Below are 27564 nucleotides of genomic sequence, written 5' to 3'. Positions count from 1 at the left end.
TAATAATTCCATACATTATGGAACTATTCCTCCCTCTGTATCTGATTGCTCCTCAGCCTATTTCTTGAAAGTCTCTTTGTTCAAAAATCTCGTTTTTTTCCTTCGCATGGAACATTTCATCTTTCTTGTTCTCCAGTCTGAGTCAGCATTTTGTCTGTCTTCGTTTTTAATTCTGGACTGAGCCAAGTATTCTGAGCCTTCAGAAAGTCCTTCTCCTGTTCAAGGTATTTGTCATGATACCTCACAGAGTCTTTTGATAGTTGATGTTCTAAACTGAATCTTTATTGAATTTGCTTTCACGTGTTTATCATTGAGACATTTTCAGTTCTCACTCAAGTATTTTCGTTCCTGTGACCGATGCTGAAGTGTTCTCACCTGTTTAATTTTTCTTCAGTAAATTCATCATTTGAGCGTGGAAGTTGGTTCCCCACATTACTCAGTTTTTCCTTAAAGTGTGATTATCGGCAAAAGGCTTCTTGGGTTTGGCTGCAGTAATTGTGGAGTTTGGGCAAGATCAGTATGATCAGGAACTGCAGCAACACACTCATTGCTGTGTGACTGTCTATGCTGGACAACTCACTATCCAATATCATTTCCTCCCCCTTCAATGAGTAAACCAGGAATAATTTACACAATTTAATTCCACTTCCTAGCCACTTTGTAAGTTAACTTTGTGCAAGTAAATAGATTCATAAATCTTTATTAATACTTTTTATTTGTCAAACCATCAGCAACAAATATCACAACATCAGCCACCATCAAAGACTGACGTGCCCAGAGTCTGTCAAAATATTCATTGATTTTCTCATGAAGGAGAAAGAGAATCATTCTTGCTGAGAAATAAAATACCAGTAACCCTCCCATAACATGACAGTAATGCAATTTAGCAGTGCTGAGTTCCAGGAACAATTCCTTCAAAAGGTCTGAGACACATTCTAGAAAGTTCTAGGAGAACATGCTGCTTGTCTATTGCCCCTGGTTCATGGGTCCATTTCCAGCAATCAGTGCAATGTGGTTGCTATGGCGCATCTTGTTTCCAAGGACACAGAAGCTTTCAGCTTCACTCCCACTCTCAGCATCTCTCATTTTGACTTGAGGACAGTATCCTTTTGGGTGGAAATTTCTGCTCCATTGAGTGGCATGGGAAAAGGTAAGAAAACTGGAAAATATAGGGAGAATGGAAAAATCAGATTCTTGATAATATTTCCAGCTTTCCCTGGAGTTTACATAATGCATTTTCAATCTTGCAAATCAGCAGTTACAACCTTATTTCAAATGAAGTTGCATCTCATTATTCGACAGACTCATGTCATTTTGTAAGCAGCTTCCAGTTCTCCTCTCTGTCCCAGAGAAACCAGATCGCACCAATTCCTGACATGAAAGTCACCGCGGTTACCTGGCAACAATTGCTTGTTGTTTCCTTCTCTGTGTCTTTGGACAAATCCATTTTACTATCGTTTCATCTCGAGCCTCCATGTCATGTCAGTTGCAAACTGAGTAATCTCACTGGGTTTGCCATTTCTGTGTCACTTTTCCAACCTGTTACTGGAAGACAGCACTGCCACATTCTCACTCTGAACTGTAATGTGCAAAGGCATGGTCCGTGATGTTCAGGGTGACCTTTTTTAGATGGGGGTTTTATCACAGCGGGTATGTGCCTAAATTTCACTCCCTAATCTAGAAATAGCACTGCGGCATATTTGTGGATAAGGTTACATTGCTTCGAGCTCTATATCAAGGTATATGACCATAAGACCATAAGACATAGGAAGCAAGGCCATTCGGCCCATCGAGTCCACTCTGCCATTTAATCATGGCTGATGGGTGTTTCAATTCCATTTACCTGCACTCTCCCCGTGGCCCTTAATCCCCTGTGAGATCAAGCATTTATCAATCTCTTCCAGAGACAGAGAGAGAGAGAGAACAAAGGTAGGCAGACAAAGGGATTGGTGAGAGTTAACCAGGGAAGAGAAGCTAAACAGGTTATAATGAGGATTATGAGTAATTAAAACTGGGTTAGCTGTGCTAAAAGCAATCCATTTCATGACAGAACCTGAGGTACATTGTGTAGACAATAGACTTGGAAGGAGGTGTTGATGCTCAAAAATGATTAAACTGGATATTGTATTCTGAAGGCTTTAGTGGGTGGATCCAGTAGATGTGAGACAGCAGAGTCGAGAGTGTGGTGTTGGAAAAGCACAGCAGGTCAGGCAGCATCCGAGGAGCAGGAGAATCGACGTTTTGGGCATAAGCCCTTCATCAGGAATGAGGCTTGTGGGTCAGGGGGCTGTGAGATAAATGGGAGGGGGGGGGGTGTGGAGCTGGGGGGAAGGTAGCTGGGAATGTGATAAGTAGGTGAAGGTTGGGGGGGGGGGAAAGGTGATATGTCAGAGGGGAGGGTGAAGCGAATAGATGGACGGAAGCTGTCAAGAGGGAGGTGCCACGTTGGAGGCCTGGGAATGGGATAAGGTGGCGGGAGGAAAAATGAGGAAACTGGTGAAATCCACATTGATCCCATGTGTTTGCAGGGTTGCAAGGCGGAAAAGGAGGTGTTTTTCCTTCAGGTGTCGGGTGGTTAGAGTTTGGCGATGGAGGAGGCCCAGGACCTGCATGTCCTTGGTGGAGTGGGAGGGGGAGTTAAACTGTTCAGTCACAGGGTGGTAGGGTTGGTTGCTGCGGGGGTCCCAGAGATGTTCACTGAAATGTTCCACAGGTTGGCGTCCTGCCTCCCCGATGTAGAGGAGACCACATCAAGAGGAAACAGCAGATGATATGTGTGGAAGTACAAGTAAATTTCTGTCGGATGGGGAAGGATTCTTTGGGGCCTTGGGCGGAGGTGGGGAGGTGTGGGCACAGGGTGTGTACTTCCTGCATTGGCAGGAGAAGGTGCCAGGAGTGGGGTTTGGGCTGGTGGGGGGCATGGATCTGACAAGGGTGTCGCAGGGGGAATGGTCTCTGTGAAATGCAGATTGGGGTGGGAAGGGCAATATATCCCTCATGGTGGGGTCTGTTTGACTCCTCTCCGACTTCTCACCTTTCCCCTTCACCTTCATCGACCTCTCACATTCCCAGCTTTCTTCCCCCAGCCCCACCCCTCTCCCATTTATCTCTCAGCCCCCTGACCCACAAGCTGCATTCCTGATGAGGGGCTTACACCTGAAACATCGATTCTCCTGTTCCTCAGATGCTGCCTGACCAGCTATGCTGTTCCAGAACCATACTCTCTCTGAACCAGTAGATGTATTATACTTGGACTTGCAGAAGGTGATCAGCAAGGCACCTCACTGAAGATTAAGTCATAAGAGTCCATGGTGTTGGAGATTGTATGTTGGCAATGATAGAGACTTGACTAATGGACAGGAAACAGCAAGTGGAGAACAGGGGTTATTTCTCAGGTTCACAACCTGGGATCAGTGGGATCGGTGATGGGACTGCAACTGTTTACAATGTATTTTAATGACTTGGAGGAAGGAAGCAAATGTACTGCATCCTAAACTTGCATGTATCACAAAAACAGGTGGAAAGACAAGTTGTGAGAGGAATACAAAGAGTTTACAGAAGGTATTGGTACGCTTGCCTTAATTGGTCAGAGCATTGAATATAGGAGTTGGGAGGTCATGTTGCAGCTGTACAGGATATTGGTTAGGCCACTTTTGGAATATTGTGTGCATTTCTTGTCTCCCTCCTATAGGAAGGATATTGTGGAACTTGACAGGATTCAGGAAAGATTTACAAGGATGTTGCCAGGGTTGGACGATTTCAGCTATAGGAAGAGGCTGAATAGGCTGAAGCTGTTTTCTCTGGAGCGTCGGAGGCTGAGGGGTGACCTTATAGAGGTTTATAAAATCATGAGGAGCAGGGATAGGCTAAATAGACTTTTCCCTGGGGTGGGAGAATCCAGAACTAGAGGGCATAGATTTAGGGCAAGAGGGGAAAGATTTGAAAGGGACCGAAGAGGCAACGTTTTCATGCAGGGTGTTGTATGAATGAGCTGCCAGAGGAAGTGTTGGAGGCTGGTACAATTACAGCATTTAAAAGGCATCTGGATGGGTACATGAATAGGAAAGGTTTAGATGGTTATGGGCCAAGTGCTGGCAAATGGGATGAGATTAATTTAGGATATCTGGTCGCCATGTACACCAGTTGGACCCAAAGGTCTGTTTCCATGAGGTACATCTCTGCTACTCTCTGACTCGATATCAACAGGTGAAATAGTGGGCAAAATGGTGGCAAATGGTGTATAATGTAGGAAAATGTGAAGTTGTTCATTTTGGAAGGGAGAACACAAGAACAGTGTTAATTAAATGGAGAATAACTGCAGAAAGCTGTAACACTAAAGGAATTGGAGGGACATGTGCATGAAACTCAGAAAGCAGGTCATCAGGAAGACCAGTGGAACATTGGGCCTTATTTCATTGGGTTTGGAATATAACAGTGGGGAATTGTTTTAGTTTTCCACCTGTTACCCAGTAGATAAGTGCCCACATCCAATGGTCTCTGTGTCTCTGCTCAGGCTGCTTCTGGAGATTTGGAAAGCTCTGCCTGTTCCCTTTAGGGACAAACCCAACAGCACTGAGGCGAGTGATCTTGGCTGTTTCACAATCGACAGAAACTTCTTCAGAAAGCATTTCAAAACCCACAGGGGTTTCACCAGTCAGCCTGCTCTGCATGAGAAGGGTCCAGCGTTCTGTGGGACAATTGTTTTGTTCTGCAATGTTTCAAAGGAAAGGAAAATGCCTCCATGTCCGTTTCTTCAAATTTGTGGATTGTTGGGAAAATTTAAATAGCACCGGACTTGGCCCTGAGCTGGAGGCAGTTCTTTTCCCCATCAATATCTTCACTGAGTTCTGGAGAATTGTTCCATCTTAGTTCAAACTTTTAGGACTGAAATTCCCTTTATTGCCCCCTCCCTGTTCTCCCTTTTTGCTTTCCTCCCCTTCCCTTCAGAATTCTAGTTCTGGTCTCCTGTGTTCCAACTAATTCTTTCCCAGTGCTACCTCATCTATTTCCAGCTCTACACTTCCCTCTATCTCCCTCAAAATTAGCCGTTTCCATAAAACCATCAGATATCGGTCATTTAGCTCATTGAGTCTGCTCCATCATTCAGTGAGATCCTGGCTGATTTGATAATCCTCTGCTCCACTTTCCTGCCTTTTCCCTGGAACCCTCGAGTCCCTTACTGGTTAAATATCTGTCTATCTCAGCCTTGGATATCCTTAATGGCCCAGCCTCAACAGCCCTGTCTGGTAAAGTCTCACAGATACACCACCCTCTGAGAGAAGGAATGCCTCCTCATCTCTCTCTTCAAAGTGCAAACACTTCCTCTGAAATTATACCCTCTGCTCCTAGACTCTCACACAAAGGAAACCGACTTCCCCACATCTACCCTGTCAAGTCCTCTAAGAGTCTTGTGTGTTTCAATAAGGTCACTGTTCATTCCTGAAGCCTCCAATGACTACAGGCCCAACATGCTCAGCCTCTCCTCATAAGACATCCCCTCCAAACCTGGTACCAATCTTGTGAATCTTCTCTGGAATGTCGCCAAGGCCAGTATATTTTTCTGAGATAAGAAACACTAAATTGTTCACAGTATTCTAGCTGTTGTATAACAGGTACCTTGTATAGTTTTAGCAAACTTTCCCTGGTTTGATTCTCTATTCCCTTTGGAATTAGGGCTAACATTCCATTTGCCTTCCCTATTTCCTTTTGAAATTGGATACTAATTAATTCTGAGGACTCTCAAATCCCTCTGATCTGTAACTTTCTGCAATCTTTCTCCATTTAAATAAGATTCTACTCCCTTATTTTTCCTGAAGAACTGCATAAATTCACATTTTCTCACGTTATGTTCCTTCTGCTAAGAGTTTGCCCATTCGCTTAATCGATCTCTTTTTTGTGTCATCCATACCACTTGCTTTTCCATCTATTTATCTGCTGTCTGCAAACCTGGTGAGAGAACAGTCACCTTCTTCATGCAGTCACTAATATATATTGTATATGATTGTGGCCACAGAACTGGTCCCTGTGGCTCACCACTGGTTACAGGCTGCCATCCTGAAAATGCCCCCCCCCCCTTATCCCAACTCTGTCTTCTATTAGTTAACCAATCCTCTGTCCATGCTAACGTACTTCCTCCAACGCCATGAGTGCTTATTTTTTTAAACAACCCAATGTTTGATACCTCATCAAAAGCCTTCTGCAAATCCAATTTATATCATAAACCACTTCCACTTTATCTGTCCTGCTGGTTACTTCCTCAAAGAATTCAGGTAAATTGATCCCCTTCATGAGGCCATTCTAACTTTCCTCAATGATATTACATATTTTTAAATGCTCTCCTATTACATTCTCGATAATTGACTCCAACCTGACTTTGTTCAGATGTTAACCTAATCGGCCTATAGTTACTTGTTATTGTCTACTTCACTTTTTTAAGTAAAGGTGCTACATTGCCAGTTTTCCAAACCTCTGGGAATGTTTCTGAATCCTGGAAAGATTCTGGGAAAATTATTATCATTGCATCCATGATCTCTCCAGCCACTTCCATTAATTACTTGGGATAGATCCCATCGGAGTGTCTTTAGCCCCAGCAGTTTCTCTCACACTTTTTCTCTGGTGATCGTTTTTGTATTTATTTCCTCTCCTCCTTTGCAACTTGATTATTTAATAATTTCAGAATGTTGTTCGTGTCTTCTACTGTGAAGACTGATGCAAAGTATTTTTCAACCCCTCTGCCATTTCCTGGTTTTCCTCATTCTCTAAGAGGCTTAGATTTCTCTCTTCCTTTTTATATCTTTAAAGAAATTTTTGCTAACCATCTTAAAATAATCTGTAAATGTACTCTCAGAGATTATTTTCTCCCTCTTTAATATTTTTGGTCATATTTTGTTGGTTTTTAAAGCTTTCCAAATTGTTTGGCTTGCCACTAATCTTTGCCACATTGTACTCACCTTCCTTCAATTTGATTCGATCCTTAACTTCCCTGGTCAACCATGGTTGGCTTATAATCTTCCTGGGATCCACCTTCCTCACTGGAATATGTCTTTACTGGGAGCCATGAACTATTTTCTTTAAGTTCTGCCATTGTCCTCAACCATCATTGCTGCTAAACCCCTTTCCCAAACCACTCTGTCTTCATTCCTTTGTAATTACCCTTATTTAAGCTTTGCAGAGTTGTTTCAGACCCACATTTCTCCCTCACAATTTGAATGGTATATTGTACCATATCACGATCATTGTTTCTCAGCTGCTCTTTTACTCTGATGTTATTTATTAAACCTGTCTCATTATATATCACCAGATCCAAAATAGTCTGATCTCTAGTTGGATCTATAACACATTATTCTCGGAAACTGTCCCAAATATTCAATGAACTCATCCTCCTGACTTCTCCCAACAATCTGACTAGCCCAATCTGCGTTAAGATTAAAATCACGCATGATTAATGTACTGGTTTTGTTACATGCCTTCATTATGTCCTTGCCTATTCTCTGTCCCACAATATAGCTCTGGTTAGGAGGCCTATAGACTATTCCTTCCAGTGTCATCTTCTCCTCATGGCTCCCTCTGCTAATCTGACTGACCCAATCTACATAAAGATTAAAATAATCCATGATTTTGGTTTGTATAATTTTAGTCTTGTGCACAGGAACCTGGATTTATAAAATATGATTATTTACAGCACAATTATCCTCATTCCTCTAGAATTAGGATTCCATGTCAGCGTCATGTATGATCACATGTGTACAGTGAAAAGTGTAGAAAGCCGCCATTCTCAGCACTGTCTATGTTTCGATGCCAGATACGAGCATCCAAGTATTTGTTCTGGCCAATGTTGGAGGTGTGCACTGATTCCATTGCAGGGCCACTTCTCCATTGGTCATTATAAAAGTTAGGTTTAACCAGGGGGTCGTTAACCTTGCCAATTAGAGAGAGCTCAGACTGTAGTAAAAACAGCAAGTGCTGTTCTAAAATGGCTGTGTAAAATGAAGCAGAGATTAATCATAAATGGGCCTGTTACAGCTGGGAAGGGTATAATGAGTGATGTGCTGTAGGATTAGTACTGGGACTCCACTGTATACAATTGACATAAATGACTTGGACAAAAGGACAGAAGGTATGTTTCCCAAAAGATATACAGAGGTACTTCAATTATCCGAAGGCCACAGGCGGGGAGTATTCCATTCGGTGAACCGAATGCCGGATAACATAGATTAGCCATGCATCGGGACCTTGTGATCTTGTTTGGATAATCCAAAATTTGGATAATCGAATGCCAGATAATCGAGGTCCCTCTGTAGATAAGTTAAGTGAATGGGGAAGATCTGGCAAATGGAATATAATGAAGCAAAACATGAAATTGTCCATTTTGACAAAAAGAATAAAAAAGCTTATGATCTAAATGGTGAGAGATTGCCATGCTCTCGGGTGCAGAGAGATATATCTGTGTCCTAATATAGGAATCATTAAAGGTCAGTGTGTGGGTACAGCAAAATATTAGGAAAGCTAATAGAATGGTATAATTTAATGAGAGGAAAATGGAATACAGAAGTGAAGAGGTGAGACCACATCTGGAATACTTTGTGGAGTATTGCTCACCTTACTTAAGGAAAGATGGAAATAAATAGGAAGCAGTGCAGGGAAGGTTTACCAGACTAATACCTGGAATAGAAAGGTTGACTTATGAGGAAAGGTTGGACAGACGAGGTTTGTATCCATTAGAGTTGAACAGGGTAAGAGATGACACGGTTGAAATATATAAGATTCTAAACGGCTTTGACTTGGTGGATGTAGAAAGGATGTTTCCTCATCTCGAAGAAACTACAACTCGGGATCGTTGTGTATGATTTGGGGCTTGAGAAATGGAGAGGAAGCAAAATATATTTTTCTCAGAGTCATCTTGAAAAGTTGGTAGGAGCAGAGGCCTTGAATATTTTGATGTCAGAATTTGCTAAATTCTTCTTAAAGCAAGAGGTGAAAGGTTATTAATGGGAGTGAAAAATGGATTTGAGTCACAGTTTTTTACATGTACAGTGTAAACCAGTAATAACATTCTAAAAATAATCAAGAGGTGAAACATTGAGGCTGGGGAGGAAATAAATCAGCAAAGACAAAGTATTAAGGAAACTAATAGGGATAAAGGTTCCCTAGACCTGATTCGCTGCTTCCTAGAATATTAAAGGAGGTAGCTACAGAGATACTGGATGTGATAGCGGTAACCTTCAAAGAATCGTTAGATTCTGGAAAATTCCCAGAGGATTGGAAAACTGCCTGCCTAACACACTCATTCAAAATGTGGACCAAGTTAAACATCACACAACACCAGGTTATCGTCCAACAGGTTTATTTAGGAGCTCTAGATTTCGAAGAACTGCTCCTTTATCAGGTGGTTGTGGAGAATAAGACCACTCCTAAAAGATGTTGGAGAGTTGAGATAAGGGGAACATTTGCCAGGATGACAGCCTCTAACTCACAGAATGTCACAGGGATCAGTGCTGGAGCCAGTGCAATGGCCTCCTTCTGCACTGTCAAAATTCTGTGATTCTGTATGGAGGGATATCTTTATGATGAGAGGTTGAGTAGGTTTGGCCTGTTCTCACTGAAGTCTCTCAAAATGAGAGAGATGACCTTCTTGAAACATTTAAGGTTCTTTGAGGATTTGACACTCCCTAGATGCTGAGAGTTATTTCTCTTTGTGGGAGAGTTTACAGGCAGGGGGCATAATCTCAGAGGAAGGGATCATCTTAAGACAGAAATGATGAAGAATATCTTTTCTCAGAGGGCACTGGTTCTGTGGAACTCTTTACAGCAAAGGGCTGTGGAGACTGAACCATAAAGTGTATTCAAAACTGAGGGAGACAGATTTTTAATCAGTGACAGAGTTAAAGGTTATTGGAAAATGAGTAAGAAAGTGGAAGTGAGAATGATCAGATCAGCCATGAACTGATTGAATTGCAGACCCTTTGGGCTGAATGGTCTACTTCTACTCCTTGTGATCTTATTAAATTGTGGAACAGGCCCAAAGGCCGGTCTGTCCTGCTCCTGCTCCATGTCCATCTGTTTATATGTGTCCCTGCCTGCTAGGCCTCAATGTTTAGCAGGTACATCTGGAACCTCCACCAGACTGGGAAGGCTGAATAGGGCCCCTGTGAGAGCTGTATTAAAGCTTCAATTTTAAATGTTTGGATTTCTTTCAGCAGTCCAATACTTGATCTCAGCCTGAGCCCCTGGTTAGCCTCAATTCCACTCCTGTTAATGTGTGATTACCCTCCAATCCGGGGTAGTTACACAATAGCCCCCACTGAAGGGCTAAGACTTGGGAATTCTCACATTTGGAGTCTGTAGACTGAATCTCAGTGATAACAATGATCATGTTTTAGTCACCATTGAAGTATTTCAACATTTATCCAAGACCCAGTGGTACTTAGGTACTGATCGAATACACAGACATTCTGGAATGTTCCTTGACCCCCTTTCAGTTGCTCAAAACTAATTACACTTCTCATTTTCTGAGTTCTGAAGAAAGGTCAAACATTTGAAAATGTTAACTCTCTCATTTCTTTTTCCATGGATGCTGCTGGACATGTTAAATACTTCCTTTTGTGTTTGTCCTTGGCAGATTGTTGGGCTTTTTATTGTTTGAGACACAGTGTGACACTCTGTTGTAAAACAGTGTCACCTGAAATATCAGGGCAATGGGTATTTTCTTATCTCTATTTCTAATTAATTTATGCACTAAAAATAAATAAACCTTGCTTATTTCACTGAGCACTTATTAGAGCGACTGACAACAAGTTGGAAATAAAAACATCTATAAAATATTCATGGTATGAACTTTTACTTTCAGATCTGTTTCAATATTTTTACCATATTTCTTTACAGGACATTTTTGCCTTTTTTCCAAGTGGTGACCCATTTAAAATTACAACACAGAGTAACCTTTCCAATCATGTCAGTGTCACTACCCCAGTGACGGGCAGAGCCTGTGAAACACCCCTGGTAAGTTCCAATTATTATTCAGTATCTCCATTCTGTTATTTATAAACATTTATTTGATTGAAAACTTATCTGATGGTGTAAATTTCCACTTTAGGAATCAAGCATCAGCACATCCTCTTCAGCAGGTAAATAAATGTTTTTATAAATATATTATTCTGATCTGGACAATTTCCATCTCAAGTTAAATCAGTTTACATCAACAACTTACAATTTTCTTAAGCAATTAAGTTGCCATTGAGGACCCATTCTGTGATATTTCAGGGTACTGTACATGACTGTTGTGTGATAGATGCCCTTTGCTATCACACATCGAGGTCTGCTGCAGTTGGACCTCTGTGAGACAGTTCCATCAGAAATTTAAACTCAGCTCAATTGTATGTCCATTGAAGGAAATACTGGCAAAATTCCCATTACATATGAGTACTTTAAACTTAAAAAAAAGATTATGGCAGATCCGACCTTGGCCTAATCTTCACTTTCCCGCCCAATCACTGTAAACCTCAACTCCCTCGTGGATTAATAATCCAGCAGCAAGGTAACAGCTGTTTGACAATTCAAATCCAACCGCTCATCAAGAGTGTCCACCTTGGTGAGGATCTCATCGTAACCAATCTGGAATGTAGTAAAAGGTTTCCTCATTGATTACTTACCACACAACTATGGGAAGTACATCTTTCCACCAATGAATCATTTAAAGCATTCGCAGATTATGGATATTGTCAAGAAGACAGACTTTTACATAAATATTCTGTTGCTAGTTATCACAAACTATTCCTTACTAATGGAAGTGAATCCCATGACTGGATTAATTAAATGCAGTTCTGGCCTTCACTGTAAATATTGGACTAATCGGTGACTCCTTACAGCCCTGGAGGGCCAGAAATGTAAAAGGAACCACTCTCCCTGCCCTGTTGGTGAAGCTGGTGCCATGCACCCAATTAGTGCATCAGTCACTTTATAATGCAGCAATGATCAGTCTGATGTGTGCAACATGAACAATGGGGTCGTGAAATGATCCTGTTCCAGGAAAATCAAGTACTGTAATTCTCTTTGCTGCTGCTTTATTGGGACAGCAATGGCTGCTTGTAGCAGATGGTGGAGGTTTGTCATGGTTTCCTTCAGTTCTCTGCCTGAAGAGAGGTCCAATTCACAGCCCATCAATCTCCACCATGAATGGAGTGAGGAGAAGGGTCTTGAACCCACCCCAGTTCGATTGGAGGACATCTGTGTGCTGGGGGCACCAATCTGATACACACCAGCCATCCAGCCAACTGAGCTCACTGGCCACTTCAAGGGATCTGAACATGTACTGTTTGACACATGTTGAAGCCTGGAACTATTGAGGGTGATGGTCAAAGGTCTAATTCATTTCGATATCTCACCATGGCTGCTCATGCCATCTGCCATTGCCATATGTTGGAAGCATTTAGAAGTGGTCACTAAACTGAAGTCACTGGAAAATCTCAGCAGGTCTGGCAGCATCTATGAAGAGAAATCAGAGTTAACGTTTCAGAACTGAGGAAGGGTCACCGGACCCGTAATGTTAATTCTGATTTTTCTTCATAGATGCTGCCAGACTTGCTGAGATTTTCCAGCAATTTTGGTTTTTGTTTATGAACACCCCATCTTTAACTGTCAAACCTCGGACTGAGACCAGAACCTCCAATCATGGCCTCATGTGGACATTTCCAACATACGTTACAGGATTGAGCTTTTATGTGGAATTTTGGATATTGCAGACCATTTTTAACCAATTCTGATAAGAGGTTTAGCTAAATCCGTGGAGTCACATCTTAATTAGCTTCACTTCACAAACAAACCCACAGGAAACAGAATTCTAAAAACTGAATCACTGTTCACTAAATGAAGATAGGAATCCATCAGTGGATAAAGAGACAATTAGATCCCAAACTGTTTCGATTGTGTAAATGAGATATAAAATTGGAAATAAACTCCAGCCTCTGCAGTCTAGAAATCTAGAGTTTAGAAACATGAGTGTTCTAGAAATGTTCTGAGTGGATTTGATTAACTTTAAGCACCATTTTAGTCCAATAGTTTGTGAGTGGAAATGGGGCATAAGTAACTCAATATTTTTACTGCTTTATAATGTTTTATCGGTGTTTTATGCTGTAGGTGAACATTTATAAGTTTGATGTTCTCCACTTTTGTGTTTTAATGTTATTCTTTAATCCAGAAAATTCCAATATCCAGAGATACTTTGATCCTGAACATTCTGGATTGGAGAGGTTACAGTCTATCCGTTTCATTAGGCTCCATTTTTTCTCTATGACAGAAGGTTCTTCATGTAAACTGGTCTAAATGATCCCTCTGTCAGATTGTGGATTTGCTGTAGTCCCAGTTAATAATTATTCTAGTTTTTTGAAATATTTGATAAGTTTGAATCATTGTAAAAGCATAGTAACATGGGATTATTACTGTTTAAATTATTTGTAATGAACTGATTGATGCACCAGTTTGAAACTTCTCTGCTTACAACTTAATTGAAGATTTGAGTCAAAACTGGAAATTTCTCTCAAACTCATTAACCAGTAAATTAAAAAGCTGAGAAAGAGATTCCACTCCCAGAATAAAACAAAGCGGGTTTCCCCCGAGACCGTACTGTGGGTGTTTTCCTGTTGGTATTTTGAAGGGCTGGAGCTGATTTGTATTGACCTGATTATTTAATCCTCTCCTTCTCCACTCAGGGCCGACTGAGACTTGTGAACATTTGCGGCGCCAGCTTGATGAAAGTGAACAATGCACGGCTGCAGTTGGAATAGTGAACAAATTCATCCAGAGATGTACCAACCACACTCCTCACATGTAAATAATCATTCTTCTAGAGGGCTATGTCAGCCTCACAACACAGTTCATTTCGATATTATCCCAGTACTAGGGTTTTTAACTAGACTGTATGTTCAATAATACTTGGTGTTTTTCTGGCTGTTCCCTCTGTTTGAACCTACTCTGTGCTCGTATCCCAGTCTGAAGGAGATACCCGAGGCAGTCTTGTTGAAATATCAGAGATTTCACCTGATGACTGGAGAGAGTCAGCAAGAGACCCATTGTGTCTCTTTAGGACGAATACCAGCCAAACCACATGCCAATCAGGCAGTGGCACGGCGATTGACAGAGCCTTCCTTGGAATCATTACCCTGGGGGTAGCAGTGCCATACAGTGAGAGCTGCTGGCAGTCGATGTGCTCAGCAGTGCCACTGAAGTGGTCATGGATGATGTCAGAGGATCCACCCCCACTCCCCCAAATCCCAGGCTCCTGGAGGAGCCAAGCCACAGGTCAGTAATGTAGCAGGGATAGTGCTGTGGGAAGTTGCAGGGAAATAGGGGCCAGGAGGATAGGAAATGAATGCAGGGGCAATTCTCACCAACCAATCCCTTCCTGATCTGCTATCCCTCAATTAGTTACTGATTGCCTCTGATTGAAGGACACCAACACACACCCTCCCCAGAGGTGACAAGCAGCCCACACAGTTTGATCAATCCAGCACGCCACATAGCACCATGCCCACTTGTAGCTGCGTTAATCCCAGCAGAGGTGGTGTGATGAGGCCATCTTGTGATCCATTATTGGCACTTGCGGAACATTTCAGAGAACACCTCTGGGACACCCGGACCAACCAACCCAACCACCCCGTGGCTCAACACTTCAACTCCCCCTCCCACTCCACCAAGGACATGCAGGTCCTTGGACTCCTCCATCGCCAGTTCAAAGCAAGATGACGGTTGGAGGAAGAGCACCTCATCTTCCGCCTAGGAACCCTCCAACCACAAGGGATGAACTCACATTTCTCCAGTTTCCTCATTTCCCGTCCCCCCACCTTGTCTCAGTCAAATCCCTCGAACTCAGCACCGCCTTCCTAACCTGCAATCTTCTTCCTGACCTCTCCGCCCCCACAACACTCCGGCCTATCACCCTCATCTTGACCTCCTTCCACCTATCGCATCTCCAATGCCCCTCCCCCAAGTCCCTCCTCCCTACCTTTTATCTTAGCCTGCGAGACACACTTTCCTCATTCCTGAAGAAGGGCTTATGCCCGAAACATCGATTCTCCTGTTCCTTGGATGCTGCCTGACCTGCTGCGTTTTTCCAGCAACACATTTTCAGCACTTAAGGGCCTTGACTATGAGCATGGTGGGGAAGTTGAGCTGCAGCCCAGACCCTAACTCTGGTGAAGATGGGAAGTCAGCAGGGTTCAGGTAAAACACCATCCCACCTAATTATTTACCCTCCCTGTCTCCAAGCTTGTGAGAACACCAGTGAGAACAGGATATTCTGCTCTAGCCTCATGCTAGTATTATTCATGAAAATCCTTTGCCAGAGTGATAAATAGGGGGGCAGAAATTAGGATTTATATTGCTTCTTTTACCATCAACAAGCTCAGGTAAAATTGGTATCAAATGGAGAAATCTTTCTTGATGTAAGACGTTAAACTTGCACATTTCTGTGTTGCTTCCATGGAATGCTCATTATATTTTGCACACATCCCTATTCTGTTTCCCTGCATGTGTGGAGCCCAATACACTTCAGGACAGTGCTGAAAAATATACCTATTCCCAGAAAGGAACTACAGAAAGCAAGCCATTGTCTTGTTAAACCAGCATCCCCAATGTTTAAACCACTCTGGTCTCTTTCCTAACGGCTGGATCGAGCTTGCAAAATAATTTAAGCGTGTTACATGTGACATTGCCATTTAAAAGTGTCTGCACAAATGGGGCTCAGTGGCCTACTCCTCTGCGAACTCATGTTAATATTTGTGTATACTCTGAGTAGGACAGCAGTTGGTATGGAAATCAACATCGCTGTAATGGACCTTGATCTGGGAGTTGTACCCTTTCATGTTTGTGTGTCTCCAACAGAACTCGTGCTGTATGAAGCAGTTTCTCCACAGAGATCAATGTGCATTGTCTGAGAGAATGTTCTCCTGAGAGATGACAAGTTTCCAAACTGGGATCAGTATTGGAACCCTTGTTTTTCCTGACTTATATTAAAATTCTAGATCATGGAGTATAGGGGACAAGCTTCCAAATTTATAGAAGATACAAAACTTCAAGACACTGTGCACTGTGAGGATAGTAGTGCAGCACCTCAAAAGGATATTGATGAAATGGTAGAATGGACGTGGAAGATTCACTGCAAAAAAGTGTGAGGTGATGCACTTTGTTAGAAAGAACATAGAGAGACAGTATGAAACAAAGGATGTGCAAGGGCAGAGAGACCTGGAAGTACATGTGTGTGAGTCATTAAAGCTGACAGCACAAAGAATAAAGCATCCTTCACTTTATTAACAGAATAACAGAACAGGGAGGGGATGCTGAACCTGTCTTAGACACTGGTGAGTCCTCAGTTGGAGTATTGTGTACAGTGCTGGGGTACCACACTTTAGATGAATGTTAGAGAGTGTTGAAGAAGTTTCTGAGAATGTTCCAGAGATGAAATCCTTCAGCTATGAAGATTAGATTGAACAGTTGGAATTATTGGTCTCAAGCTGGAGTACTATATATATTCTGCTTGCGAGTTAACATGAAATTAGACCTTTACACCATTGTGACAAAGCAGCAACTGTTTTATTCTCCATATTGTTCAGTCAGACTAACTCTGAGCCTGTGAGTGTAGGCCAGTTGCTGTCTGTTGTATCCAGATGTTAAGCTTGTGCCTAACCTTAAATAAGGTTCAGTTTGACTTTATGTCTGCAGACCAAGAAGTCACGTGGACCTATCTCTGGGCAGACATAAAATGAGGTTACATGAGCTTGTCACCAGGAGGTTTGTAAGAGGTCACACACCCGCTCCAAACTATTATGATTTACCTTGAATTAAAGGAGACAGTATAAAACATAATATATGTACGTATGAGTCAGGATCAGAAACAGGCTATCTGGCCCCTTGAGCCTGTCCTCGCCATTGAAGATCTTATTGAAGATCATGGGAGTTGGGGGGGAGGGGGTGCTGATCTGAATGTAACCTCAACTCCACATTCCGCCTCCTCCTGCCATAACCTTTCACCCCTTACCAAGAATCTATCTACCTCTGACTTAAAAATACTCAAAGTTTCTGTTTCCACCATCTTTTGAGGAAGAGTGTTCCAAAGATACATGATCCTCTGAGAGAAAACAACTCTCCTTATTTCCATCTTTAAACCCTTTGTTTTTAAACAGTGACCTCTAGTTTTAGATTCTCCCATAAAGAAAGAACATAGAACATAGAACATAGAAAAATACAGCGCAGTACAGGCCCTTCGGCCCTCGATGTTGCGCCGACCGAAGCCTACCTGACCTACACTAGCCCAATAACCTCCATATGCTTATCCAATGCCCGCTTGAATGACCATAAAGAGGGAGAGTCCACCATCATCTCCACATCCTCCACTTCGATTCCTTCCAGGTCTTACATTTCAATCAAGTCACCTCTTACTTTTCCCAGCTCCAACAGATACAAGATGAGATCGTCCAAACCTTTCTCATTAGCCAACATGCCCACTTGGGTCTCTTAAACCTCCTCCTTCATTTCCATCCTTCCTTAAATAAGGAGATCAGTGTTATACATAGATCCACAGATGTGATCTCACTGGTGCCCTGCATAACTGGAGCACAACCTTCCCACTTTCGTATTCAGTTCCTCTCACAATAAACAATTATGTTCTAACAGCGTTCCTAAATACTTGCTGTACTTGCATGCTAGATTTCTGTGATTAATTCACTAATAAACCCAGATTGCTGTGTTTCACAAAGGTCCTACAATCTCTCCATTTAGAAATGTTTCTGTTTTATTTCTCGAAAACGGGGTCGTTGCAGTTTCCCACGTTATACTCCATTCATCAAATCTTCACCCAATTATTTCCCTGTAACCTGTTGTAGCCTCAATCTGTCCTATTCATGACTCTGTATTCTACCTATTTTGGTGTCATCAACAAATTTAGCAATTCTGCCTTAGGTTTCTTAATCCAATTCCTTTATATAAATTATACAAGTTGGAAGCCCCAGCATTGATTCCTGAGGCACATTATTTGTAACACCTTGCCAACCAGAAAAAGGCCTATTTATGCCACTTTCTGTTTCCTGTTAATGAGTTAATCTTCAGTCCATATCAATGTATTATACCCTACACCCTCAGGCTTTATTTTCCTCCCTAACCTTTGACATGGTGCCTTCTGGAAATCAGTGCAGTATATCCACCTTTTCCACAGCACATGTTACTTCTTCAAAGAGCTCTAGTAAATTAATTCATTTTGTTATGGTTTCCCTTTCACACAGCCTTGTTGACTCTGCCTAATTATTTTCAATTTTTTTAAGTGCTCTATGATAATATCTTTGATCATAGCTTCTAATATTTTCGCTCTGACAGATTTTGAATAAAGGAATTGCATTAATTATCTTCCACTTGAACAGATATTTCCCCAAATCCAGCAAACTGTGCAATATGAGAAACTACATATCTACTTCCACTCGCCGCCACTTTTAAGTCACTTGGATGGAGTCCATCCGGACCAGAGAATTTGTCAGCACAAAGCTCAACAGCATTTCCCTCATGATTGCAAATTTCTTTCCATCTGTGGCCTATTATCCTGCTGTATCAGGTCTTGCTGTCATCACAAGATTGAAAAGATCTTCTGAGTAATACAGTGGTTAATATTAGAAGATTATTCTAATATGAGTGTTTGAGGGAGACTTGAGCTAATTAAACACAAAGAAAGGCAATACTGCAACAGACACCAAGATCTGGTTTCCAGTGGAGTCCTGGAGACTCCTATACCCATTAAAATGGTGGACACGACCCAGATGTGAAACTGTTGGATGCATTTCTGACAGATTCCATTTTCACTGGAAGGGAAAAGATAGCAGCATATGATTCAAACATGAAGGAAACCTAAAATTAGCAGGCCCCTTTAAACTCAGTGTTAAGTTCAAACAGACTCATTTTTGCCTTAGCCAGGATCTTAATCTACGATGTGGGGTCACGGTTTGTTTTTGAGGAGACTGAAATGCTCTTGAGGGACGGATAATGTCCATAAAACTGTAATGATGTGAAGTGATTTAATTTTCCAACCATGTAGAAGATCTTAATGTATAGGTTGTCTTTGTCATTGAGAATTGAAAACTGTTCTAACAATGACATTTTCCAAGGGCTATCATTATGTCACCATGAAATTTCCTAACATGTACTTTGCATTTCGAAAATGAAATTCCATGAAAGATTTGTGAATCTCCAGACTGAATTTGGTGGTTGTGTTAATTTCAGCATCAATGTGGCTTAAAGATATCGATTGATGGTTTATCCATTTTTTATGGAGACAGCAGCGATAGGTTGAGTTCTTTTTACAACCTTGGTCTGTGGCACGTGGATAGTCAAGATCAGCTGACAGGGTTCCAAACTTGCAAACTGGATAGAGAGAAAGCGAAACAAGGAGAACCCACTCATGCATTTCATCCCTCAGTGTCTCAGATGTTTGCCCAGTAAGGCAGCTGCTTAAACATATAGAACATTTTGTGAAGTTAGTTTTTTGCATGTCTTTCCACAGCAATGTGACCATTGCAAGAGGGAAAATGGAACATACATCAAGGTTTCAGTATCAGTTTCAGAAAATTGAATGGAAAAAATAATGGGACTTGGTTTAGTTAAATTTCCAACCTCTGATGTTTCCTCCTATAGGTATTGAAGCAGTCAGTGCAGAAACTAAAAGGGTGGGCATCATAATTTCAAGTCTACCTTGTTTTGAGAATTGTGCATTGGATTGGAAATTTACTAATTATTTAAGATAGGAAAAAGAGGGAAACCAGATGCAACACCTCCTGTCAGTTTAACATTGTTTGTGGGAAAGGTACATGCATCTGATGTTAGGGCTAAAGTTACAGACTAGGAGGGTAGATCACCCAATTTAGAGTCCAATAAAATTGAAGGGGTACATAGTTCTTGAAGACTGATGACTTACTCCAGACTGAATTTGGTGGTTGTGTTAATTTCAGCATCAATGTGGCTTAAAGATGTCGATTGATGGTTTATCCATTTTTTGTGGAGACAGCAGCAATAGGTTGAGTTCTTTTTACAACCTTGGTCTGTGGCACGTGGATAGTCAAGATCAGCTGACAGGGTTCCAAACTTGCAAACTGGATAGAGAGAAAGCGAAACAAGGAGAACCCACTCATGCATTTCATCCCTCAGTGTCGCAGATGTTTGCCCAGTAAGGCAGCTGCTTAAACATATAAAGAGGTTTGTTGTCACATGGCATTCTCTGTCCGATTGCCCAGTGACCCAAGTGTGACACTGGTAAGTACAGTTCAACTAGAACTTGATTCAATCATGGCTGGGAATTCCTCTCTCAGCCAGAATCCCATTGTTCAAATAATTCATCCTTGAATTATTGAATCATAGAATATCACTGGACAGAAGGAGGCCCTTTGATCCATTTGGTCTGTACTGTCTCCTGAAAGCATTGCCCAGCCAGTCCCAGTCTCTAGCCCTATCTCTGTACCCCTGTAATTCCATTACTTTCAAATATATATCCAGTTCTCTTTTGGAACCTGAAATGGAATCTGACTCCATCCCTCTCCCTGGCAGCACGTTCCAAATCTTAGCAACTCTCTGAGGAAAGAAGTTTCTCCTCATTTCACTCCCAGCTCTCTTGCTGGCAATCCTGAAATTTCTGGTAAATCTCCTTTACACTTGCTCCAGGGCTTTAACATCCTTCCTTAAATAAGGTGCCTGGAACTGAATACAATGCTTCAAATGTGGTCTGACCAATGATTTACAGAGGTATGGCATCATCTCCCTGCTTTTATACATTCAGCTCCTATATAAACCCAAGGATCCTTTACACCTTCTCAATAACTGTTTCAAACTGTTTGACCACCTTCAGAGAATCATCCACATGACCCCTGAGTTCCCTCTGCTCCTGTACCTCCCCTCAGGGTGGTACCTTTGAGCCTGGATTCTGTATCGTGATTCTTCTACCAAAATGTATCACCTCAAATTTCTCTGCTTTGAAATTCATCTGCCAGGTGTCTGCCTATTTGGTCACCTTGTCAATGTCCCTCTGAAGTCCCTCAGTATCCTCCTCCCAATTCACTATTCTCCTGAGCTTAGTGTCATCTGCAAAGTTAGAGATTTTACCCTTAACACCCAACTATAAATCATTTGTATGAATCAGAAAAAATAAGGGCCCCCAACACCAGTCCTCAGGGAACAACAGTTTCAACTCATCTCCAGTCTTAGAAATGCTCATCTACACCTACCGTCTGTTTCCGACCTTGTAGCCAATGTCTACCCCATGCTGACAAGGACCTATCAATCCTAAACCTTTCTAATTCACGAACCATCCTGCCGTGTGGCACTGTATCAGATGCTTTCTACAAGTCCAAATGTACAGCATCCACAGCACTACCCTCTCCACTGCCTGTTTCACCTCATTAAAGAACTCAATTAAGTTTGTCAGATATTGCTGAAACTTGACAAAACCGTGTTGATTGTCTCTAGATATATCTTTATCTTCTCCCCTGTTATAGCTTCCATCAGATTTCCTCCTATTGATAACAAGCTGACAGGTCTGCAGTTTCCTGAGTTATCCTTTGCCCTTTCTTAAACAATGATGTCACTTTGCAATCCTCTAGTTCCCCAGAACTAAACCTGTGCTCAGAGAGAGCTAAACAATTTCTGTCAAAGACTCACATATTCTCTCTCAGCAATCTAGGATGCATCCCATCTGGGTCAGGCAACTTCTCTACCTGGAGTGCTGCCAGCCTTTTTAGACTTTTTGACTGATTTTGATGCTTTGCCAACATAATATCAAACACGATTAATACTATGATCGCTATTTCCCAAATGTTCCCCTACTCTGACATTCTCCACTTGGCCTCCCTCATTTCCTTGGACCAGATCCAATCCTGCTCCCTCTCTGTACGACTGGAAATGTACTGTTCCACACTGTTCTCCTGAACACTTGTTTCCTGACTAGTCTACCCTAATGGTAATTGCAATCACCAACAATCACAATCCGACTTGTCTTGAAGATTTCCATAATCTGCCTGCAAATGTTCTTTTCTATTTCCTCCCCATTATTTGGACGTCTATAATAAATATCTAACAAGGTCACCACTCCCTTCCAGTTTCTCACCTCTAACCATATCGATTCCATCACTGCTACTACATCATATCCCACGAGACAAATCTGTTTCCTGTCCCCAGTTTTGTTCACTATACTCCGTACATTTACATACATACAATTTACCCTGCCCTTATTTCTTCCTTGCCCAGTGGGAGGCAACCATTTCTTTGTTCACCGTCAACACTCAAACCTTCCTTCACTTCCTTTTCCTTGTTCTCCATCTTGTCTGTTTAGCCCTTCTCTGGTACCTCCAAAACTAGGTCCATTAGTTAACCCACATCCCTGCCTTACAAGTTTAAACCCACACTCACTACACTATTTACTCTTTCAGCCAGGAGATTATTTCCATTTCTGTTTTGGTGAAGCCCATCTCCTATTTCCCAAAAGTGATCCCACTTGTAATAAAATCTAAACCCCTCCATCCTGCATCATCCCTCAAGCCACACATTTACCTCCCTGATCTGCCTTTGCCTAAATGGTGAAGCTCATGGCACAGGGAGTATTCCTGAGATTCCTGCCCTGGAGGTGCTGCATTTCAACCTACTCCCTACCTCCTGAAGCTGATCCTGCAAGACCTCCATGCTATCCCTCCCTATGTCATTGGTTCCCATGTGAACAGCCATCGGTTTTTCACCCTCCCTACCAGAAGTTTATCCAGCCGTTACATTACATCCCAAATCCATGCACTCAGGAAGCAGCAGAGCATACGGGACTCACAATCTCATCTGCAAACCAGACTGTCTATTGCTCGAGCTATTGAGTCACCAACTGCTACCGTCTCCCTAATCAGCCTCTCAGCCCTTCTCTCTTTTCCCAGAGTACCTTCATGCACCATGGTATTGTGGTTTTCCTTCGAGTCATCTATCCCCAATTCAGTCACATTGCTCACTAAATAGGGATCTAAAACGTCAGACCCATTAGACAGCTCCATGGAATCCTGAATTTCCTGGATCTGCTGTCTCAATTCCTTTCAGTCACTCACATGCCTGCCATCTCTACACTCCTACTGCCTGGCCATCACATTGTGGAGTGACCACTCTTTGGTACGACTGTTCTTTGAGACTGTTCTTCGATACTGGGTCCTCCACAATCCCCTTCTCAGTTGGAGTAAGGGAGCTGTCTTCTCCCAGAGTCCTCCTTGGTCACTTCTCATGACCGACCTCTGTTAGAAGCTCATTCTCCTGTTGAGCACAGGGACCTCCGCGATCCCCTTCTCAGTTGTGGGAAGTGAGCCAACTGCTCCTAGAGCCCTCCTCGATTGCTTGTCACTCCCTCCACCTCATGGTGTATCACCAGCCCCTTGAGTTTACCTGTTGGATTGTTTGTTGACCTTTGTTCATGAGATAAGGATTGGCACCCATTCACACTCTTTCCAGGCTATTTCTCTTGGTGCAGCCTGGCAGACAGGGTCACTCCATTTCAATGGTTTAAAATGTAGAATGTACAAGTGATGGTGCTTTCTGTGACTGTGATCCTCAGTCAGTGCAATGTGGCTTTTGTCTTTAAAAAGAAATGAAGACATTTCCCAACACGACCTTCCTCCTTGCCTTGGTCCTAACTGGCTGACCCCTTATTCTGTGACTATAACCCTCCCTACCATCCATCTTTCTTAGTTACAAAGTCTTCTGCTTCTACACATCGGGAATGCCCTCGATATCTTTCTCTGCCTCTCTGTTTTATAATTAATCATGAATAAACCGGCTGTAATCGTATACTTTTATGGAATTACTCAGATAGACAGATGTCGTATCTCAATCATGTAAAACACTTAAATCCTGAAACATTTTAAAAATCATAGTTGTAGATTTATAGAAGATGTAAAGTTGTCATAATCTTAGAAGATCACTGAACTACTCTCTCATGGAGAGAGATTACTGGAGGTGTTTAAACCTGAAGGTCACCGAGGGGATGGGGTGTTTGAGAAGGAGGGTCAGTAAGGGGATTGAACCCATGGTCATGACATTACTCTGCAAAACAAACCAACCATCCAGCCAACTGAGCTAACTGACTCCCAGATCTATACATGTACACATGAAGGTAATTTAGTCACTTCCCTGAATCACATTGGTGATAAACACCACGATCTGTAATCCTTCCAAGTGCAGCAAGTGTGCAGTGTCTTCCTACTTTGTTCAGTGCCATCCTGCATTTCCTGAAGCTTCTGATCCTCCCTTCCCTCAGCACTCCCCCATTGCCATTTGCAAACATCTACTGTCTTGTTGAATAACTGAGCTTCCTGGGAGCTATCCTTTCCCTCCTCTGGGCCTCAGAATGATATCTTCTATCAATTACTCAGGTTTTTGTTGTGGCTAATGACTGAATAAAGCTCATGGGTCTGATAAAGTCCCCCAGTGCCTCTGCACCAACTGGTCTGACCCCACCAGATATCTCCAGGCCAATTGATTGGCATCATTCTGTCTTATTTCATGTGAGTGCTGCATGTTATGCAGAGAACGTAATCAAAGAGCATTGTCTGGATGGCATTGTGCAGAACCAGGACATTCTTTGGCCTAGAGCAAGCTGCTCAAGGCACTGGGCAGATCCCAGGATGCCATCAGGAAGAAAATGTGTGAAATATTGTAATCAGGAATGCAGCCTCACATTTTGACCCGTACCAAATGAACAAACTGGTCTGGTTGCACCATGAGGACGTGCTGTATTTACACTGAAGATAAAGATCCTCATGAGCCGGCTGTACAGCCTCCCCAAGGGCTTCAGGCCTCTCTCCTTCACCTCCTTCACCCAGATGGGCAGCTAGAGTGCAGTGTGGGCCTCAGGCCAATGTACTATGTAAAACTATTTGTCCTGATGCAGCAAGTTATCCCGAACCCACTGCTGCTGAACTCCAGCCCTCCTTAACTGGCGGACAGTAACATTCTTCCTTTATTAATCTTATGCAGAGCTTCGATCATCTCAGGTTTGGAAAACAAATTACTGATTGGAGACTGTGAAATGGACAGACAAGTTATTGAAACAGAGAATGTAATATTCTACATTCAAGATACAGAAGCTGAAAATTTCCCAGCTCTCCAGTTCCCTAATGCAGATACGGTGAGTGTATGTGGAAATCCTCTCGTGTCCCAGTTAGAGTCCTGCTGATAGGACGAGTGGCTGGAAGTCATGTGTCCCCACTTTCTCTTCATAGTGCAGTCTCTCTTTCTCTGTTATTGCTCCGAGTTTGAACGTGTGACATTCACTTACTTTCTGTTCCACCTCCACCAAGACCATGCAACACACAACACACACACACACACACACACACACACACACACACACACACACACACACACACACACACACACACACAAACACCATGCACCCACACACGGACACAAATACATAAAATAACACACATGCACATACACAGACATAAATACACACAAACACACGACACAACTGGGTGGAACAGTGGTTAGCACTGCTGCCTCACGGTGCCAGTGACCCAGGGTTGATTCCAGCCTTGGGTGACCGTCTGTCTGTGTGGAGTTTGCACCTTCTTGCCGTGTCTGCGTGAGTTTCCTCCGGGTGCTCCAGGGTCCTCCCACAGTTCAAAACTGTGTGGGTAAGGTAATTGGCCATGCTAAAGTGGGGATGTGATCCAGGGATGATCCATTGACCATATGGAATGCAGGGTTTCAGGGATAACACAGTGGGATGGATCTGGGTGGGATGCTGTTCGGAGGGTCAGTATGAACTCGATGAGCCAAATGGCCTGCTTGCACACTGTAGGGATTCTACATAACATGCAAACAAGTGCATAACAAACAAGCACATAATCCTGTGTACATGCTCACACTCTTCTCCTCCCATATTCTTAACGAAGGGAATGAGTAAGGGCTCCATCCTGGTGCTGATCCAATGACCCCGTTACTGACCGGAAGATTGAGAGGGAACTGAAATTAGTCCGGTGGAAATTTGAGTGCAGCATAAAACTGTCGGTTGATTTAACTCCATTTCAAACGGGACAAGTGAGATTAAAATTACCTCAGAAGTTCTCTCTTAAAACATTTAAAATTCCAATTCTGTTTTGAGACGAGCAGAGTTTTGGTAATGAGTTTGAACATTTTGAGGGTGACCATAATTATATTTCTGATCTTGTGAGTCACCTCTATTTTCTGGTCCCACTGTCATTTCCCTGATGGTCATGCAGGCCCCAGGCCTCTGGTACCATATTGTGAGGTGGAAGATGCTCTGAGTGCTGCTAAAGAACTCCCACAGCGAGTGTTAGAACTTCCACCAAAGGTCAACAGGATTTTTAATAGAAAGAAAAAAATTGGATTTATTTGGCATTTCTCAAACCACTTTAGAGCCAGTGACGTACTTTCTGAAGTGTGGACACGGTTGTCGGAAACAGGGCAGTGAACTCACACACAGCAATCTCCTCCAAACAACAATATAACAATGACAAGATTACCTGCTTTTCTGATGTTGATTGAAAGATAATTCCTGAGCTCCTCTTCAAAATGGTGCCATAGGGCCTTTCACATCCAACCAGGCAGGGAGAAGGGACCTCCATTTAATATCCCATCTGAAAGTCATCCCCTCCAACAATGCAGCCCCCCCCCCCCCCCCCCCCACCACCGCCTCCTCAGTACTGCACTGGTGTGTCAGCCTTAATTCTTGTGCTGAAGTCCTAAAGTGGGACAAAAGGCCAAAAGTTTGAAACTTCTTCAGCGCGTTACTCCTGAAGGGAAGAGGGAAATGGCATTGCAGATTCTTGTCAGTTAACCAAATGTATTATTTCTATTGAATATAAAACACAGGAGAATATCTCTGCCTTTGACCCAGCGATTAGGATCAGTCTGTCACCAACTCTCCTGGACAACATCAACATTACAACGAGAATGATACGGAGTAAAGTACTATTATTCAGGGATGCAAGACTGTTCCAGGTAATTAATCATTTTCCCAAGTGTGTAATGAGCTGTTGGATTTTATCAAAAGATACTAAAATAATAGACCTTTCTCCCTGTTGCTTATTGAGCATTTTATCGGAGGTGATAGTTTTCGTTTTTGTTGAGCATTATTTAAACAGTTATTGAACTCTTGCTGAGGTAAATTGATGCTTTGAGCAGATATTTCTTTGTGTGTTCAGTTCGTACACCGTCCCGAATGTGAGAATTTCCAAGGCCATACCGAGTAACATGAGCAGAGTACACCAGGGTGGGGGAGGGAATGGAATAAAAATGACCATCTTTGGTTAAAAACCTAATCGTCAAATATTTGTGCTTCAGGCTAACATCAGTCACATTGTTGTACATCACTACACAACAACAAGTGACCAGTGTGTTAGTGTGACAGTAAACACTGCAGTGCAGTGGTAGTGTCCCTACCTCTAAGCCACAAAACCTGGTTTCAAGTTCCATCTGTTCCAGAGGTTTGTAATAACATCTCTAAAGAAAGCACCGAAATGTTACCTTTCTGATGGACAACAGCAAGGGACAGATTCAAGC

The 27564-nt window shown here is 42.5% G+C and overlaps 1 protein-coding gene across 1 annotated transcript in view; it reads left to right on the top strand.

Moving 5' to 3' along the window:
- The first annotated feature begins 1098 nt into the window (after positions 1 to 1098).
- Positions 1099 to 27564, top strand: part of LOC140496192 (adhesion G-protein coupled receptor G1-like) — a 53513-nt gene continuing 27047 nt past the window's right edge. Inside the window, exons 1-6 of the mRNA XM_072595695.1 lie at positions 1099 to 1150; positions 10882 to 10998; positions 11093 to 11123; positions 13704 to 13821; positions 25012 to 25162; positions 26875 to 27003. Coding sequence (XP_072451796.1) covers positions 25064 to 25162; positions 26875 to 27003 — 228 coding nt within the window. The 5' untranslated portion in view covers positions 1099 to 1150; positions 10882 to 10998; positions 11093 to 11123; positions 13704 to 13821; positions 25012 to 25063. The remainder of the gene's footprint in view (positions 1151 to 10881; positions 10999 to 11092; positions 11124 to 13703; positions 13822 to 25011; positions 25163 to 26874; positions 27004 to 27564) is intronic.

This window comes from Chiloscyllium punctatum, chromosome 26 (genome assembly GCF_047496795.1).
Source record: "Chiloscyllium punctatum isolate Juve2018m chromosome 26, sChiPun1.3, whole genome shotgun sequence".
Lineage (NCBI taxonomy): Eukaryota > Metazoa > Chordata > Chondrichthyes > Orectolobiformes > Hemiscylliidae > Chiloscyllium > Chiloscyllium punctatum.
This window is presented reverse-complemented; position numbering and strand designations above follow the sequence as displayed.